Source organism: Myodes glareolus, chromosome 1, assembly GCF_982192425.1.
Source record: "Myodes glareolus chromosome 1, mMyoGla1.1, whole genome shotgun sequence".
Taxonomy (NCBI): domain Eukaryota; kingdom Metazoa; phylum Chordata; class Mammalia; order Rodentia; family Cricetidae; genus Myodes; species Myodes glareolus.
The window spans coordinates 136,760,604-136,780,465 of record NC_142026.1 but is presented as its reverse complement, the minus strand read 5'-3'; the positions used below and the strand labels follow the sequence as shown (position 1 = coordinate 136,780,465).

At 42.2% G+C, this 19,862-nt stretch overlaps 1 protein-coding gene across 3 annotated transcripts in view; it reads left to right on the top strand.

Moving 5' to 3' along the window:
- The window catches only part of Prkn (parkin RBR E3 ubiquitin protein ligase), a 1,186,369-nt gene that overhangs the window by 212,403 nt on the left and 954,104 nt on the right, over positions 1-19,862 (top strand). For all 3 annotated transcript variants that reach the window (XM_085687456.2, XM_085687459.2, XM_085687454.2), the window contains exon 2: positions 3,625-3,788. In XM_085687456.2, the coding sequence (XP_085543582.1) occupies positions 3,625-3,788 (164 nt within the window). The remainder of the gene's footprint in view (positions 1-3,624; positions 3,789-19,862) is intronic.

Below are 19,862 nucleotides of genomic sequence, written 5' to 3'. Positions count from 1 at the left end.
ATGCATTGAGCCTATTTATATGCTGATGTTTGGGGCTTGTTTGATTCCCCTGGCTAAAATGCTCAGGTCTCAAGTGATTCTTAATACCCTCAAAAGTTCCTCACCAAATTTTGACAGCCTGCATTTCCTGTCGATTAGTCTTACATCGCCAGTATCTAGGGAAATGGAAGACAGGTGCTAATTGATTTGTACCCGTTCCTGAACCAATCCTATAAACAATGACAAGAAGACTGAAATTACACAGATTAGTTAGAATCCCTTCCTAGGACGGCTGAGTCAGTGCAGGGGTAGAATCCTGCTTGGGAGGCAGACAGAGTCAAGGAAGAGCACAACCACTCAGAACCCTGTGCCTCCTCTGGCTGCACCAGTGACTGAAGCAGCCTTGGACTATGTGGGCCCGCCTCCCGACGGTCCTCCCCTCCACTCCCATTTCTTTCCTGATCCTCCAGGTTTTCTGCAGGCTAGTGAAAGGTGGCAGGGGATTTAAAAAAAAAAAAAAAAAAAAAAAAGTATCTTCCAGCCTCAAGATGGAGAATGGCAAGCATGAGACCATCCTGGACCAGATACCCAGAGACCTTGTCTCAGAGAACGTGATCGTGAATTTATGTCAGTGATGATTCACCCCACTGATGCTGTTGGTTGAAGAAGATATAACACTTGTCTCTGACACCGCACACAGTTCTCTAAAGAAAAGAAAACAATCTGCAGGCTTTTAGTATATAATCAAATCTCAGAAAATGATGACTAGTCAAATTTCCTTTTTATCTTTTCTTAGAAGATTTGGGTCCACTGAGGTGACCCAAGGAAATCTGTCCGCTTTGCTCGGTATTTAGCTGAACACCATGCACTCTGCCCTGGTTCAGCACAGATGGCGAGTGTGGCTTTAAAATCAGCCCCAGCTCCCCTGGACAGCTCAAGTGAGGAACTGCTTTTGGAGCAAGTGCTCATCTGTCCCACGGGCTGTTTCTGAGGTGCAGTCGCAGTAAATCTGGAATGGGCCCTGGAGGTTGTACATAATCCCAGTGGCAGACCCTTAGCAAAACAGGCAGCCAGGAGCAGAGATGCCAGACAGCTTGTTCTAAATTATAAAGCTAGGAAGTAGCTGGAAGTCGGATCACTGTTTGACTGGTTCCTTTCTCTGAGGGGGACCAGTGGGGCTCCCTGCTGGACTGGAGGGGCTATACAGGTGGGATGTGGTACATTTCCACTTAGTCATTGACCTGTCTACTTTCTAGATGTTCCTCTTTAGCCACACAAGCACTTCAGTTGACTGAATTCTTACAATAGGTTTAGGTGATATTTTTATTGTAAAATCAATTTGTATCATAAACTTACTATTCAAAATTATCTATTTGTATATAATTTTAATAATTTATGCAAAGTGAACTTAAGACTATAGGACAATGAACATTTAATAAAACATGATTTGAAGAGTTATATACATTTTGTTGTTTCACTTCTGCCTTTATTATTTCACCTCTCTCCCTTCTTTTCTTCATAGTTCTGCATTTGCAATAGGACTTTCTTTGTTTGAATCTTTGGGAAACACATCAGCATAGAGTCTCGTGGGGATTTTAATATATTTCTACAGATATTCCCCAGCAGCTTCCTTCTGCATCACCCCCATGGTATTGTCTTTATAAAAATCCTACTCATAGCAGTAGAAAAAAACAGTGATGCTTAGAACTTGACCATGTCTTTGTCCCTTGTAGCCCCCTGCCCTGTAACTTAACCAATGGGTTTTTGACTTTGAGTCTTGACTTGAGATGTTATGCATACATGACAGGAATCAATATATTTTTATTTCTTCACCTGTATTTTCAGTGATGCAGAATGAAATCACACACATACACACAACGAGAGAGAAAACAGAAAGGAGAACTGGGGAGTGAGGGAGAGGGTACTCTACTAAAGCACACCTTGTTAAAATAATAATGATGATATCGATCCTTGAGAAGCCAGGTCCCTGAGAGTATAGAGGCTTTCTTGCTCCGCATGACTGTAGCTTCCAACAGTAAACAACAGCAAAGCCACCCTAGGCCTGGGCGGGCTCCAGGTGCTTTGTTGTGAGTACCTGAGAGTGACTCAGGACATGGGGAGGGGAGTGCTTGACAGGAGTTTAGGCTAGGTTCACAGGAGAGAAATGGAGGACACAATGTTACAAGGTATGGCATCTCGACCTCAGGTTTCTAGAATAGAGTTGGGAAGTTTTCCGTGGAATTCCCCATCAAGGAGGTCAAATTCTTAGTTAACCCTGAAATGGTCTCAGTAAGAGTACAAGATAGAGGAACCTCTGCACTGTTTTGTCCTGCTACACAAGTCGGGGGGAGTACTGGAGCACTGGAGATGGTCCCCAAAAATGTGTTGCCAACAGGGATTCCCCAGTAAGAGACAATATGGTGTTTCTGGGTTGAGACAGGGGTAGGGCTTGGCCAGCTTGGCCAGTTTGGCCAGCCATTGAAAGGCTGCCTTTCTGTCCAGGTGTCTGGGCTGGAGCTTAGGTCACATTCTCACATATGTCTTCAGGTGACTGTATAAAAGGAGAAGAAAGATAACAAGAACTCAGTCTAGGAACCAGAGTCCCCAAATATGTGTGACTTCTGGCCTTCATCCAGGACAGACCTATGGCAAGGAAAAGAATTAAGGTTCCTGTCTCTAAAGTTGACTGGAAATTTCCTATCTCTGTCTCACACCATTATTTAAATTGTGTATGATAGTTTTACTAAAGTTTTGAATTAAACACAAAAACTATACTATATGCAAGAATCTAGAAAGTATTTTTGTTTATTTTATTTTTCCCTTTCAGACAGAGACTCTCTATGTAGCTTCGGCTATCCTGGAACTTCCTTTTTAGAGCAGGTTGGCCTAGAAATGCCTCTGTTTGGAGTGTTGAGATGAAAGGCATGCACTCCACACCCAACATAAGGATCTAGAAAGTACTCAGTGAGAGCCTGACTTGGAGAAGTGAGAAGAGGGTGGATGGCGGGAAAGGGCAGGTGGATGTGAGGCATGCTGGGACAGTTTGACAAGGGAAGTAGGAAGACAGTGTGGGGAAGGTCGTGGGTTCTAGCCAGAGTCTAATGAAGAGAATGTTCCAACAACAGAGATAAATTACTTTAAGATCTCTCTAGAAATCCAGAGACCCCTGAGCCAAAATCTTTACACAGGGCCCAGAGTCCTTACCTAGTGCCTACAACCATTTAACAGAGTCCAGAACTCCTTCACAGAGCCCAGAGCCCCAACCCTATGGCCCCAGCTCTCTTCACCTGTCTACAAGGTGGCTTCCATTTCCTCCATTTCCTTGTGGAACATCAACATGCTGTCTTTGATTTTTATGCAGAGAACCCTCGGAGGGAGGGAGTGTTTGTTCAGTCTGTTGGAGCAGAATATTCTATAAACTCATGGGGATCTCTAGATTCCAATCAGGCAGGTGTTCCACTTGAGTCCCCCTGTGTTGGAGGATGGATGTCAAAGGCTACTGCTCTATAGTATAAAGTTTCCTGTTATAAATGAGAGAAAATATATGCCGTTCACTGGAGGGCCGGCAAGGGGCAAGCATTTCCAGAGACATTTCACTGGCCAGTAAGGGCTTGGAGTAATGCTCGTCTCTCTGCCTGTGTTTAGTGTTCGTCAGGTTCAACTCCAGCCATGGCTTCCCAGTGGAGGTGGATTCTGACACCAGCATCTTCCAGCTCAAGGAAGTGGTTGCTAAGCGACAGGGGGTTCCGGCTGACCAGCTGCGCGTGATTTTTGCTGGGAAGGAGCTTCGGAATGACCTGACGGTGCAGGTGAGTCTCCCTGGGTGGGTGGTTCCTGGGATGCAGCAGGGCCCATTGCCCATGCAGCTTGCGCTGCCAATCTGACATTCATGCCCGAGATCTAATAGAATAAATAGTGCCTGGGGATTCCTTGAACTTTACTCCACACTGCTTCATTAATTCTGACCTTCTTAATTATGCATTAAAGCAGCAAGCAGGAAGGATTGGAGGACTGAGGCTGAGCGAGATGAGAGAGGGAAAGAGAAGCGAGGAGCTAGGCTTAGTGAATAAATGTTTACTGACTGCAGGAGCAGCAAGGCACAATTTCTGGCTCTGTTCAATTTTTACCTTCCTTATTCCATTTGAATCTAAATGAAGAGGGGTTCAAATAAATTGTTTCCAATCAGGCTTCTCAGCCCGTGGTCCGGTGAGGGATTTATAACCCAACTGTGACCCCTGGAGGACAGCCAGCCACAGCTGCTGCCTGGATTGTGGCAGCGGATGCTGGCCCAGGGCCCCATATGCAGAGTACTCTGAGAAGGCCATGGGCAACATCAGAATTATACGGCAAAAGGCCATCTTTATGTAGCCAAATGTAGGTGAAGTCACCCCTGGCCTCCACCCCTGATACAGAACTGAGCAGACTGCAAGGATCACATTCGGTAGGCATGTGGCTTCTTGGGTATCTGGCCCATGGAAACCCTCTATTCTTGCATCTTCTACGTTTGGATCAGTGCATTTTATAATCATTTAAGGGACTGGCTAGGAGTTGATGAGCAAATCCATCCACTAGAGTAGGAGAACAGTGGTGGTGCTTTGGGAAGATCAGCAGATATGAGCCTCACTTACTGCAGTGGTTAGAAGCAGGGCAAGCAAGTCCTCTCTGCCTGCGCAGTGTCATTGTGCTCCTGCGCACAGCCAGGTGGGGGTCAGCGCTGTCAGGCCTCACACTACCCAGGCCAGTCAGTCTCTGTGGGCCAAGATATTTGCTGCTTTGTGAAGGGCTTTTGGAATGTGGGTATACAAAGGAACTATAGAGATGCAAATCTCTTCTCCATTCTCCTGCTCATTGGTGGGTGGGGCTCGCCTCCTGCAGAAACTGCTGTGCTTTGCTTCCTGCAGTTTGTTTTCATAAGGGAAGTGCCTGCTCTGAAAAGTGTTTTGATTTTTTTTTTATTTCAGTCAACTAAAAAGCTTTTCGCTGTATCTGCCAACTTCTAAACCTAAGATTGTTTCCTTCACAAATAAATGGTTTTAAAACTGCTTCTTGAATCTAAGTAAAGTTAATTGTGACGCCTTTTAGATTCTAAAGCCCACTCCCTTCCCAGGTAGGGTGGCACGTGTAACAGTCAGCTGCTCCTTATGCAGGAAGACTAATTGTTGCAGAGGATTGATGTTATGAAAATCTGTGTACTGATTTAAGAGTCTTATTTTGCTTAACGCTTTTGAATTTCCAGTGTTCAGGACTTCTGGCGGGTGGGAGGAGGGCAGATTGGAATTGGACGACAAGACAATTCAGTTCGCCTGTGTGAAGTCTGTGCTTTACCTGGGTAGGGCTCAGAAACTAAATGAACACAGATCAAACTGCCTGGGGCACCACATACGGTAAAATCATAGCAATGCCACGCAGTTCAGCCTATTGCCTAGAATAGACATGTGCCGTGCATAATTAATGCTGTATCGCAAGCAAAGACGAGCACTTCCTCATTTCAGAGGTGCAGATGGGGCATCTAACAGGAAGGCACCAGGAAACAGCTCCTGGGTGAGCTGAGTCAAGGTATGGATTCTCTAGATGGAAGGATAAGCACTTGACATGCTTGGGAGGCAAGACAGTCTTCGTTCTTCCAGAACTTGGAGACTATACTAAAGACTGAGGAAAAGATGGAGCTTTCAGGGGCATTTGGCAGACTCCTGATGGACTTGGCACTGTGAGTTTATTCACAGAAAGTAAAGGGTGAGTGTTCAGAGCACTCGGTTTGTGAGGGAGATGTGTGTGGAGACCTTAACTAACCACTGGAGCCTTGTGCTGGACCAGAGAAGCAGACTTTATACTCGCAGATATTTGCCAGAGAGAAATGCTTTTGAAGCAACTGGAATAGATTCAATTGCCAAGGGGCAAGGATGAAGCAGTATGAATATTTTAATTTTGGTAGTAAGGGACAAAAACACCTCAGGAAGTACAATCCACCCAAGTGACACTTTTGAGGCTAACTTTAAAACTCTAAATTCTGAGAGCTAAGAAGGAAATGAAGAAAATTTCTGCTCTAGGGGCTGAGGTTATGGCTCAGTGACAGAGGCTGTCACACAAACACGAAGACCTGGGTTCAGAGAGTCTAAGGGGAGATGGGACAGGGACAGGCCAACTGGCCTGGCATACAGCAGCAGGCAGGACCCCATCTCACATGGCGAGGGTGAGGACATACATATGTGGTTGTTCGTTGATCTCACATGTATGCAAATGCACACACTCACAGGGGAATGTGCGTGTGCACATCATACACACAGACACAATTGTTTTCCTAACTTTCCTGATATAAGCGATGGAAATTCGGTAAAGGTAGAGAAGTAGTAGGCAATGTTTAGATGAGAAGCACAAGGTTCAAAAGGGAAGGTTCTGGTAAGGCAATGCCGTGCCAAGTAGTGTGACACAGGTGATCAGCTCAGCCTGTCCCCGAAGGGAAGCAGGCCCTGGAGAGGTCTGTGAGGAGAAGTGGTCACGTTGGACCACATGTGCTAGTCCCTGACTTCTGCAGAGATGTGATGACTGTGAACCAATTTCACAATCATTAAGATTATTTCATTTAACAAAGCACACTAAGCGTATACGTATTCTAACAGTGTCTTTACCTTCATCTACCTCTAAAGTCACTAGAGTGTGTCTAGTTTTCAATGTAACAAATTAAGGCAAATTGATGTTTATGTATACTATACTCATTCGGGGAATTTGACTTCTTTTCTCAGATTGCTCATTTTAAAGACAGAAATAATAAGAGATCAAATCTTGCTGCAACTTTGTAAGAAAGCAATGGCTTTGTTTGTATAAAGACCTTACATACATAAATACTGTACAGATGTGTGCCGTTATTAACAGTGTTGGTATCCTGATTGCCGCCTTTAGCAGTCATTTGAGAATTTAGATCATCTCAATGCCAGACTCCCATGAGAAATCACAATCAATACATGTAAGATAGGTTAGAGAGGAGGCAATGATAACAGGATACGTGTCCAGCTGTGCTGTATTGCATGTGTATGTTAACTATTCACATTCTATTTCCCAGAATTATCATTCTCTTTTTATTATATTTATTTTTTGACTATAGAATTAATGCATATTAATTATATTAATATTTTTGGTCTTTTTGAGTCAAGGTCTCTGTATTATGTAGCGCTGGCTGTCCGAGGACTCAGTATGAAAACCAGGCCTCTATTTACCGCTCTCTCAGGATTCCTGCTTGCTTCAGTCTTCCAAGTGCTGACATTAGCCTAGCTTGGTAATAATAATTTTATAGAAAGGGAACCATAAAAACAGACATCTATGACTCTGCATGTTTGTGATTTTAATTAATCAGTGTTTCTCTCTTTTAATCACATGATCACTTACAATCCCCCGATGTTTTTATTTTCATTTTGTTTCTTTAATTCAGATTGTTGTATATTTTGCTTATATACCTGAGTATACTGAAAACTAAAAAAAAATCTTGATATTTATGGAATTTTTATTAAATTAGTTTAGTTATTTCAATTTTGAAATAATAGCAACCTATGTTCATACTAGAGCCTCATTATGGAGACATGGCACACTGCACACTGTGCGCGTGTTTTCCTTTAAGTGTGCAGTTGGTGGGGCTTTCGTATTCTTTGCGCAATTCTAGACTATGTTTGCGGTTATGTGGTCATCATTGTGCAATCATCCTTGTACATCGTAAGCTGTAGAGTGAAGCGAGATGGTTCTGTTGAGGGAATCAGGTGAATGTTGTGGATGAGACTCTAGAAGCTTCCACAGGTGAATACTCACCATGCGAGCTGACGTGCCAGTAAGAAGGTGGGCAGCACGAGGGGATGACGTGCCAGTGAGAAGGTGGGCAGCACGAGGGTGCATGTGCTTGCTGGCCTTCCTTCCTACTTCCATTTGCTTTCCTTTCAGAATTTTTAGAGACCCAGTTTATGAAGAAATGTAGTATTTTGAGGAGGACAAGACGTTCTATTAAAATTATCCCAGGACAAAAGCTTATGTATGGATTGTTCTTAGAAAATTGAGGTTCTGGGCGGTGCACCTCAGGTTTTAGAGCCTCAATTTGCTCAAGGAAGAAAGTATTATGAGAAACTTCATCCCAGGTACTTTGGGAAATAATGGCTTACTGCTGTAGTATTGTGATAATTTTAACAATAAAATTGTAAGCAGGTTTGTCTTCCTAACCGGTGAAATAAGGCTAATATATAACTTATATTACAACATTAAAAAAACCCATTGAATTCCAGTTCCTAGAGAACATAGCTACCAATCACAATGAGTTGCACTGTTAGGTGACCATGATATTGTCTTAGTATGGCTTTTAAGAGCTTTAGAGGTGTAAAGGAAAATAGGAAAGAAAAACACAATAGAAACAAAACCAAGACATGTACACAAATCCCAGAGGATCCTCAAAAGTTCTGTTCCTGAGAAACTGGATAAGTGCTTTTCCCTGTACTCCTTACCCCGACACTGCTGCCCAAGAAGTCTGTATATTGCATGCAATGCAACTGCAACAGCGTTCTGAAAGGTAGAGGCAAGAACACTGCTGGACAAGGACCTGCCAGACCCAGAGACTAGAGCAGGGTTAAGTCCCTATTGCAGAGCCAGACCAGAGCAGGGGTGAGTTCCTGCTGTAGACCCAGAGACCAAAGCAGGGGTGAGTTTCTGTTGTAGACCCAGAGAGACCAGTGCAGAGATGAGTTCCTCCTGCAGACCCAGAGATTAGAGCAGGGGTGAGTTCCTGCTGCAGACCCAGAGTCAAGAGCAGGGGTGAGTCCTTGATGCAGACTCAGAGACCAGAGCAGGGGTGAGTACCTGCTGCAGACCCAGAGTCAAGAGCAGGGGTGAGTCCTTGATGCAGACCCAGACACCAGAGCAGGGGTGAGTACCTGCTGCAGACCTAAAGACAAGAGCAGGAATGAGTCCCTGCTGCAGACCCAGAGACAAGAGCAGGGGTGAGTTCCTGCTGCAGACCCAGAGACCAGAACAGGGGTGAGTCCCTGCTCCAGACCCAGAGAGACAAGTACAGGGGTGAGTCCCTGCTGCAGATCCAGAGAGACAAGTACAGGGGTGAGTTCCTGCTGTAGACCCAGAGGCCAGAGCAGGGATGAGTTTCTACTGCAGACCCAGAAAGAACAGAGCAGGGATGAGTCCCTGCTGCAGACCCAGAGGGACAAGAGCAGGGGTGAGTCCTTGCTGCAGACCCAGAGACCAGAGAAGGGATGAGTCCCTGCTGTAGACCCAGAGACCAGAGAAGGGGTGAGTTCCTGCTGCAGACCCAGAGGCCAGAGCAGGGGTGAGTTTCTGCTGTAGACCCAGAGACCAGAGAAGGGGTGAGTTCCTAGATTTCCCTTTATCCCATTCTTTATCCCATTATCACAGAATGGGGGCTGGTGAATTTGTCAACTCAGAAATGCCAGTGTGTATAGGTGAAAAAATAAAAAAGCATCAATAATGTCCTGATCTTTGTCCAGAAAAGGGCCAGGAAAGAAGTCATCTGGTAGCCCAGAAATCTAGTGGAGCAGTCTGCTGCACCCGAGCAGCGCAGGGAGGCTAAGTGCTTAGGCAGAATCATTGTGGTCTCACAGGTCTAAATAGCCATGGTTAGTGTTCATTTACAGAACCTTGCTAAGGATTGTACCTAAATAAGAAGTAAATAGTTCTTGACCGCAGGGTACTTGGTTGAGCGTGTTTTCCAAATTCAATTGAGACGCTTGTACCACAATGTTAGAAAATAAATGAGCACTTCATATAACCATTGTTATTTGTTTGCCGAAAAACATTCATTTAAAAATGCTCTCCTTTTATTGATAACATGCATTAAGGTAATAGAATTTAGAGATAAAATTATTTCATTTGTAAACTAAATTTAGTTTAAATTGTTCCACTTTCTCTATTGAATACAAGGCAGCAAGAAGTGAGATAAATTTAGTGTTGAATGCATTCTACCACGAATTATTGTTTGTATATGAGAAAATTCTGCAAATGACAGTCTAAGTGTCTGATATAATGCATTTCTCCTGTGATTGTATAACACAACGAAGCCAGGTTAAATGCCATTTTATCCAGAGAGCAACCAGACAGTGATTTCTCTGTACATATAAAAGCTTACAGTTGTGTAAACCAAATCTCAGTTACTATAGGGTCTGTGCAGGAATCTTTCCTGCAGGTTGCCTTGCTAGTGGAATAGATTGCTAGCCTCACTGAGCCTGGATCCACATGAATAACAGCTGATGCGTAGGAGCTGATTGGTGCAGCTCAGTGGCAGAGTCTAGAATGAAAGAGCAGATCTGTGCACAGCAGGTGCTGGCTTCAGGAGTACTCTGACCTCTCCAGTTCGTGCCTAGGTGATTGTACTGTTTGCGCCAGTAACGTGGAAGCTATAGATCAACATACTTCATTGCACAGTTCAGATCCACAGTAATCTTATTTTCTTTTGAAAGGGATTCTTGACCTTTCTTTTCCTTTGTTGACATGTAAAACATCTTTAAAAAGTGCCACAGATACACAATTACTTGAAAAAGAAATTTAAGATTTGAGATTCTCTTAGCTTCTAAGTGGCTGAAAATCCCGAGTCTGTGACTTTACCAGACTCACATTTTCATTGTCCACAAAGAGCTCCAATCCAAATGCTGTTGACAGTCGAGGAAGGCAAGCTCCTGGAGCTCTAAAAGCTCCACGCAGGACGCCTGTGTGTGTGTGTAATGTGCACGAGTGTCCCGCACAAAGCCTGTCAAAGGAAGGGAATCACAGCCAGGACTGTTCACGGTGTCCTAATCCAAACACCCTGTTCCATCGCCTCTGTTGTCCTGCAGTGCACTTAGACCCCTCACCCTATTGTCACAATACTGTTAGAGATTTTGCTTGGTACAGTCCTGTTTAAGAGGGAAATGGAAGAAGCAAGAGAGTTTGTGCCTAGGCCTCCAGTATTATTTATTAGGAAACAGAAGATTCTTGACCCAAATTATACCTTTTCCTTCTTGCTTTTTGCCAGGATATGTTAGCAAGCCAAATAATGTCAGAAAAGAACAAAAATGTATCTATGAGAAAGTTCTCTGAAAGTTCACAATGTCATTCTTTTAATGGTCTTGAGTGACGGCTTTAGATAGTTGATTAACAGTATTTACTCTAAATTTTATTTTCTTTCCATATAAGTTAGGTGTCCAGAAAACAGAATCCAGTGGGGGGGGGGGGGCATTGCTCAGCTGTCTGAATGTACTGTGCTCACCCATTTTGTTTTATTAAGTATTGTATTTACTGTTGGTAGGAGTACAATCTCCATACATTATTTAGCAGGAGAAACTCAATTAACAAAAATCGACATTAGATAAATGACTGTTGCCATGGCAACTTCTATAAGGCCTGAAGGATGTGCTGAGTATTTTCCTTGGCCATGTGCTTAAACAGGACTGAGAGACTCATTCAAATGGAAGAAAACTATGGAGAATTCCTGATGTGCTGTGAAAATTCCTCTGAAGATAACTCTTAAAAGTCCAAATATGCCACCCTGTTACTTGTACACATTTTCCCCCAGACACGCTTGCTTAGGGACATGGCTCTTGGGAAGAAGCTCTGGCCTTTGCAGGTATATTGAAAATTCATCTCACTGGGTTTTTTTTTTTTTTTTTTCCATCGAAAGCTTTCTATCATTGATCCTGACTGGTTTACCTTGTCAGGTATCAGTCAGCTAAATCTTATTCTGCAGTCTAACTCCCAGAGTGCTCCTCTTTAAGTTAATATCACGTTCTGACGTGAGGGAGAAGTGAGGACAGCACGGACAGTGGAACACCCTCAAACTCAGTTTCAAATGTGCACTGTTTGACAGCTCAACACAGGCTTCACTGAGGCTGTTCTCTGTTCATTTTACATCCAAGTGTCTTACAGGGAATTGGATGTTTGTTTGTATTCCATCTATGCACAATCCATCAAAACATTGCTCTGAAGGAGAGAAAATAAAAAGAAAACCTTCCTAAGATATGTCCATTGTCATTTGGACACTAACAACTCTGTACACGACTGAGGGAGGTAATCTCAGCTCCCATGGTTTACAGTTCAGGATTCAGAGTCAGTTTTCATCCAGCAAGGTCGGTGTGTGCAATTCTCACCAAACCTACAAACCTTGTCAAGTTTGATGATGTCATCCAACCTACACATACTGCAGTATATAACACAGAAGTTAAAACTCCTAGAATGTGGTGTACTGGATGAAATCATTTAGTTAGAGTTCTGCTAGACTTTCTAATACTCTTATAATGAGGAAGATATGAATCACCCATGAGTCAGACTGTCTGGTATGGGCAGACATTAGAATTCTTCGGTCTTCACTTTTTTTTTTTTATCTACAAAATGGAAATGGCATTAGTGCCTGCATTTTAAAGAGTTGTTCTGAGAACTGGATAAAAGTCTACATAGGAAGTATTGGCTTATACAGATATGGGGTTTATCACTTTAAATTGATGAGTAATTCACAAACAAAAAGATAAACCTTTTGTTATTGATTTATCCTGCAATTTATTCTGTTATAAAACATTCAGAAAAGGGAAAAGATTTACCCATGCCAAATTGCCTACTCCTCCACACACGAACTAACCTCAAAATATCTCTTTATAGGTCATTTGTGGAAACTTCTTTGATTCAAATCATATGACAAACTGTTATTATAAGAAAAGAGTGTGTTCCATCCTAAGGAAGTCAGCATTCCAGAATGTACCGTATGTGCCATTTTATATGGGGTACATTTTTACAAGAGTACTTACCGTTCAAAAATCTGTTTAACAAGGGGCACACAATAATTTAAGATCGCTCCTAGGAATCAGTGAGTCACTCAAATGTAAAATAGAGGGCAAGAGGAGGCACCCTGAACGGAAATTGCTTTCTAAGGCCACTGAAATGATTATATGAGATGATGAATTTACATAATCTGTCATTCTGTAGTCGACTTTGTGGGGCTTTTGTTTCCAGATTAAGTTAGTAACTTCTCTTATGTTTATTTTGAGTGTTTAAATGGAAATCTTGGAGTCATAAATGTCAATCCTTATGAATTGTTCATGTATAATCTCATGTAATGTCCTTGATTTCATCTCAATGTTTTGCCTAAAATTTTGTCTCACATATGTTTACACACACACACATCTATACATAATTGTATGTTGTTTATTCAATCCTGTGACTGGTAGAAAATTAAGTAAAAAATGTTTTATTTTACATTAGGGGAGTGTCTGAAATATTAAAAGAATAAAGACAAAGAAAAAGATGCCTATGATACAGTTTATTTTTATTAAAAACAATCACTGAAAGCACAAAAATATATTGAGTATTTAAAAGACAAAAATCAGTGCGTCTTTCTGAAAATAGGAATACGAAAGTCTTTATTTGATCAAAATTCCTTTTATAAGTATGATATTATAAATATGACAATATATAATAGAATTTCCAGATTTAGTAGTGCACATGTAACTCTAGCACTTGGGAGGTGGAGGCGGGAGGATCAGAGTTCAAAGTCAATCACATAGTGAGCTCTAGGCCAGCCTGAACTGCATGAGACCTGATAAATGCTCCTAGCTTGCACGTTCAGGGCTGCTGTTTGACTGTGTATCGTTAACCCTTGCCTGAGTAGAGGTCCCTCACAGTAGATTACAACTATGCCCCATTCTAAAGCATCAGATCTTTTGGGCTTTTTTTTTTTTTTGGACAATTTTTATTTTGTATGTTCTTTCAGTTTTTGTTGGTTTGGTTTTTTTCCTTGGGTTTGTGAGACAGGGTTTCTCTGTGGCTATCCTAGTACTCATTTTGTAGACCAGGCTGTCCTTGAACTCACAGAAATCTACCTGCCTCCTCCTCCCCTCAGAGGAGTGCTGGAATTAAAGGCTGCATCACCATGTCTGCCAAATTCTGTTTGTTCCTAAAAAAGATATCGATGGAAGATCTTAAAAAAAAAACAATTATACTATTTCATTGAATGAATGAGTTTTATTGATAGTGTTTTACAGAGACTAGGAAAGCAAATGAGAAGTAAGCAAACCAAATCCAAAGGGCTCACCTCTGCTTCCACAGCGTGTTGTGTCTCTCATTAAATGGTTCTCACACACAGCTGCTCAGCTTCTACTACATTCTTTGTTTATCTTTAACATTGTTTTTTTTAACTGTTTTATTCTTGAGATAGTTACTTGATTTCCCCTTCCCCTTTCTCTATCAAAATCCTCACATATGCCCCTTTTCTCCCTTTCAAACTTATAATCCTTTTTTGAAAATTACTAGTTGTTAGATGCATATATGGTTATGGATATATAGGTATACTGTTAAATATAAATAACCAGCACAGTCTGTATAGTGTTACTTGTGTGTATGTCTTCAGGGCTGAGCATTTGGGATTGGACAGCCAACCAGTGCACTCTTCCCCAGGCAAGACTATTTCTCCCACTTTCGGCCTCCCTTAGTGCCATGATATTTCGCATACATTGAGATCTCATGGACTTTCCCCTGCCCAGTTTGGCATCTCTATTACTGTTGCCTTTGTTCATCTCATGGTTAGACAGTCTTGGTGGTGAAACATTATGGGTATAGCTTCTGGCATTACCAGGAAACACAATCTCACAGCCAACTCCCTGATCCTCTGGTTCTTAAAAAAAAAAATCTTTCCATCCTTTTTTCCTCAATATTCTCTAACCCTTAAGTATAGGAGTGTTATGTAGATGTATTCATTGTGACTGGACTCTATTAATCTGCATTTTGATTGGTGTGTTTGTCTGTAATGGTCTCCATTCATTGCAAAGGAAAATTTCCTTGATGGGGGGTAACGACTACACTTTATCCATGGATATAAAGGAATTTTGAATATAGTTAAGGATTATGCTGGTTTAGTTAGATGGCAATTGTAGAACTTACTTCTTCTCCAAGATCCATTACCTCACAAGCCCTGAGTAGTTGGGTAGAATTCCAGAACTAGATATGGTTTCTCTCTTGTTGAATGGGTCTCAAGTCCAACCAACCCATTGTTGGTTGCTGTCAAGGTGTATGTGCCACTACTACACTCTTAGGATTGTCATGCCATGCTGCTCATTGTTGTGGCTCAGGCATCATAGCTTGAGTGCAGTAGGACATCATAGTAGGTCTCTTGGTTGCTTCCCTCCTTTGGAAGTTCATATACATCTTCTGGTACCAAGAAAGCTAATCTTCAGGGAGTAGATTTTCAGGTCAGTTCCAAATCAGAGCCTTCTGGGCTAAGTGCATGGTGTCATCAGCAATCAGGACTTACCCTCACCCCCCAGAGGACAAGCAAGGGCAATATAATAGTCTCTTATGTTTTGGGAGTTCCTTAATTTTTAACAACAACTCAAATGATAGTTTCTCCTGTCTGGTGCTGAGGGTTTTGTTAGATACTCTTTGACCTTTAGAGGGAGCATTGTCAGCCCAGTTAAAGAAATTTCATCTAAATTTTATATGTGTATTTATACACAATGTTACATATATTACAATTTTCCTTCCTTCCTTCCCTCCTTCCTTCCTTCCTTCCTTCCTTCCTTCCTTCCTTCCTTCCTTCCTTCCTTCCTTCCTTCCTTCCTCCCCTCCCTCCCTCCCTCCCTCCCTCCTTCTCTCTCTCTCTCTTTCTTTCTCTTTTCCTTCCTTCATTCCTTCCTCCACCCCTCTTCCTTCCTTCCTTCCTTCCTCCCTCCCTCCCTCCCTCCCTCCCTTCTTCCCTCCCTCCCTCTTTTCCTCCCTCCTTCCTTCGTCTTCTTCCTTCCTTCTCTATCTTCCTTCTTTTCCACCCTCCCTTCCTTCCCTTCTTTTTTGTTGGCATATAGTGATTCCTTGTGAGTTATTCAGACTTACTTCCTCCTTCTTAATCACTACCCACCCTGTGCATTTTGTTTATTTGTTTCAGTTGGCTCTAATTGGGAAAACTCAATCCTGTACCTAGTAAACTGGCTCTGCCTGAGTAAGAGAAATCAGCTATAGATGTGGAGCTTATTTGCCCATGCTGACCTTGAGGGGTTTTACTTGATGACACTGAGGGCGGAGTTAAAAGGGATGTCCATAGTCCACTCCTGGGATGAAGCACCAGTTCACCCGACATGCTACATTATACATGGTCCTTTCCCACCTTGTCATTGTACCTCCATCTACAGATTTTTTCCCCATTCTTTCACAGTAGAAGAAACCTTAGCTTTAATGTTTTTTAAACAGATGACCATTAAATGTATGTCCTTATACCTTTTCTCATCCTGTCCCAGCATCCTTATAAGCTTTCTACTTCTTTGGTCAAATTCTATTTTCCCACTTTTCAAGAGGGCCAACATCATTGAACTCTTGCAGAAACTATTGCATGTTTCTTAGTATGAGCTGCCTATTATGTAGCCTAGTGTTTTATTGTAGGAGCAATGATACAACTCATGTAGTTGTTCAGTCTAGTTAAACATGTATCCTTTCTTTACAAGATTTATAGTCAATCAAGATCCCCTCTTCTTATTGTTTTAATATCTGTTCACTCTGTCTCTCTCATTGAGAACCAATTGTAAGCCACAGATGAGGCATGAACTCTGCTCTCTATAGCTATCTACTAGTGCAGGATTCCCCTCCGTATGCTGTGAATACCATTGGTTAATAAAGAAACTGGCTTGGCCTGATAGGGTAGAGCAGAACTAGGTAGGGAAAACTAAACTGAATGCTGGGAGAAAGAAGGTAGAGAGAGAGAAGCCATGTAAGCCCCACTGGAGACAGATGGCGGAACTTTAGCTGGTAAGCCACAGCCACATGGTGATACACAGATTAATAGAAATGGGTAAAATTAATATGTAAGAGTTAGCCAATAAGAAGCTAGAGCTAATGGGCCAAGCAGTGATTTAATTAATATAGTTTCTGTGTGATTATTTTGGGTCTAAGATAGTCAGGCAGCCAGGAACCAACAAGCAACCTTCCTTCAACAAATCCACTTAGTAGAAAACACATGCAGAGTATGTGAACCGGGAGAACCTCTGTGGTTTAAAGAATTGGCAGAGCTATTCCCTAGCTCTGTGGGCCTGGGCTCTTGGTTTGAGCCTTTGAGATAATCAAGTATGGCTGCTCAGAAGGGAGGGAAATGGGCTGCATTCTGGTGAATTACAAAGGGCCTCCCTTGGAAGGCTCAGTAAGGGATCACACTGTGAATCACTGAGGAAATCACTTGGGAAGGTGCAGCTAACCCAAAGGACCTAGACTGAGAATTTTGTCAGGTTGTTGAGGGACTCTAAAGAAAGCAGATGTGGCTAGAACTTGGTAGAAGCCAAGAAATTAATCAGGGATCTGAAAGAGCTGTGAAGAGAGATGCCAGACTAGCCTGAGTTGTGAGAAGCAGAAACAGAGAGAGGCAAGTACAATTAACATTTTTTGTTTTTGTGTAATGTTGATGGAATTTTCTTATGAGATGATTGCAAGATGTAAGCCTGTTAGATAGTGATGTCACAGTAGAATGTAAGCCTGCGAGATAGTGATGTCACAGTAGGATGTAAGCCTGCGAGATAGTGATGTCATCAGTAGGATGTAAGCCTGTTAGACAGTGATGTCACAGTAAGATGTAAGCCTGTTAGACAGTGATGTCATCAGTAAGATGTAAGTCTGTTAGACAGTAATGGCATCAGTAAGATGTAAGCCTGCGAGATAGTGATGTCACAGTAAGATGTAAGCCTGTTAGACAGTGATGCCACAGTAAGATGTAAGCCTGTTAGACAGTGGTGTCATCAGACAGTGAGGAATAAAGGAATGTTACTGGAGGATATTCCAGTAAATTCTACTTACTATGTTTTTAAGGTTTATGGTTTGCACCCATGCCACAGCATGTGTGTGCATATCACAAGACAGATTCTAAGATTTGGTTCTCTCTTTCCATGTAGTTCTAGAGGATGGAACTACAAGGTAAACACATTTAGAGAGGAACCGTTCAGAGGTTTCACTTGGTACCTTGCTCGCTCTGCTGACTATGGTCCTATGGTCCTATGAGCATCATGCCACAATGGCACAGCATAGGAAGGCTGCTCACATCATGGCAGCCAGGAAGCAAAGGGAAGGCAATATGACAAAGAGACCGGGGACAAAACAGGCCCCTCCAATGCCACCCCAGTGACCTGCTTCCTCCAGTCAGGTCCTCCCTCCGACTACCTTGTTTAGTTTGTACCCAGTGCTGTTAGTGAACGGATGACACGGCACAGAGTACACACGTGCATTCCCGGTCAAGGTGAGACTAATGTAGAATATGAAGAAAACTGTAATAGAAATGCATGGGGAGTTTTAGTGACTTTGAATTTGTTATGCTTGTTTAATTGCAAGATCTGATTGTAGCAAACTTGACTTCTTGTATATGTCAAATTTCTGTTAGCAGCCCAAGAGAAAATGAATGAGTGTGTGTGTGTATGTGTGTGTGATATAATATAAGGAATATATACAATCCATTCAACAAGCTGTAGAGAAGCATACCTATTTGTACCTGATACTTATAAAAGAAAGCATTTAATTTGGATGATTGTTCCATGGGATAGTTGAGCCCATCACCATCACGGCAGGAAGCATAGCGGAAGGGAAGGAAAACATGGTGCCGGAGTAGTAGCTGGCTTATCTTCACTGTATCATTTGTCTCAGAGCTGCTGATCTGAGTCTTTAGATTTGACAACAGGAAAGAGGAACATAAAATTGAAGACTAATACTGGATTGTTCCCAGACTCTCAATGATCACTAATTGCTCTGGCTTCCAGAAAATAGTTAAGCAATTGAAACTGTGAAATGTTCTTGTTTTCTCTGGCTCATCTCTTAGTGATAATTTTGCTTCTTATACTCATTATAGATCAAGATTATATAGGCTCAATCTCTTTATTCATGCATAAATTTCAACTTAATATAGTATTTCTATATGTTATCTATTAGAGTTAACAAAGATACCATTTATTCATTTATTTCTCAAAATATTTGCCACAGTTTCCTCTATCAGAATCTCCTAGTATGAATGTGTAGAAGGATGCTACGAGCATTCTCTCTCTCTCTCTCTCTCTCTCTCTCTCTCTTTCTCTCTCTGTGTGTGTGTGTGTGTGTGTGTGTGTGTGTGTGTATGGGTGCATGTTCATGTGTGTGTGTGCATATATGTACGTGGAAGCTGGATATTGGTGTCAGGTGTTTGTCTCATTTGCTCTCCACTTTAGTCTTTGAGATGGACTCTCACTGGGCCTGAACTCATATTTGGGTTAGGCTGACCAGTGAGAGTCAGCCCCTTGCTATCCTCTCCCCCAGCACTAGGATTACAGATATTGACCACTAGCCCTTGATCTGTGCTGGGTTCTGGGAATCAAACTGAAACCCCCATGTTTGCACCCAGTTATTGTTGTGGCTAAGCAGTCTGACAGCCTTGCAGATGCAGGTGCTTTGAGCTTTGCAGGGGGCAGATACCTCCACCACCAGTACCATGGGAGCTGCATGCACGTTAAACAATCCTCTCTAGCCAGCTGTTCTTCATGCTCAAGGTTGAAAGTCATGGAGCAGAATTTTCCAAGCATTTCAAGTAATAAAAGTAAGGATTTGGTGTGGTTAAAACTTGTACTTAAAGGTTTGAAGTTATACTGTGACATTTTAAGTGTATTTCTTTACACTTATTTTTCTAAAATCTTCCAAAATTAAAAGGGAGAGTAATGAACTAATAAGTGATTATTTTTTGTGAAAAGTATCCTCACCCCTCTTCCCTTTACACATATATGGAAACACCACTTACATAATGTGGGAAGTATCACGGAGATTGCAGAGTTCAGGGTTTAGGGCAAGGGTTTGCGCTGCACTGCCTCGGTTCTGTGGGTGACCTACCACTTGTAGGACACACAAACAACCTAAGGGTTAGCTTTTTTCTTATTTTTGCGGGAGGG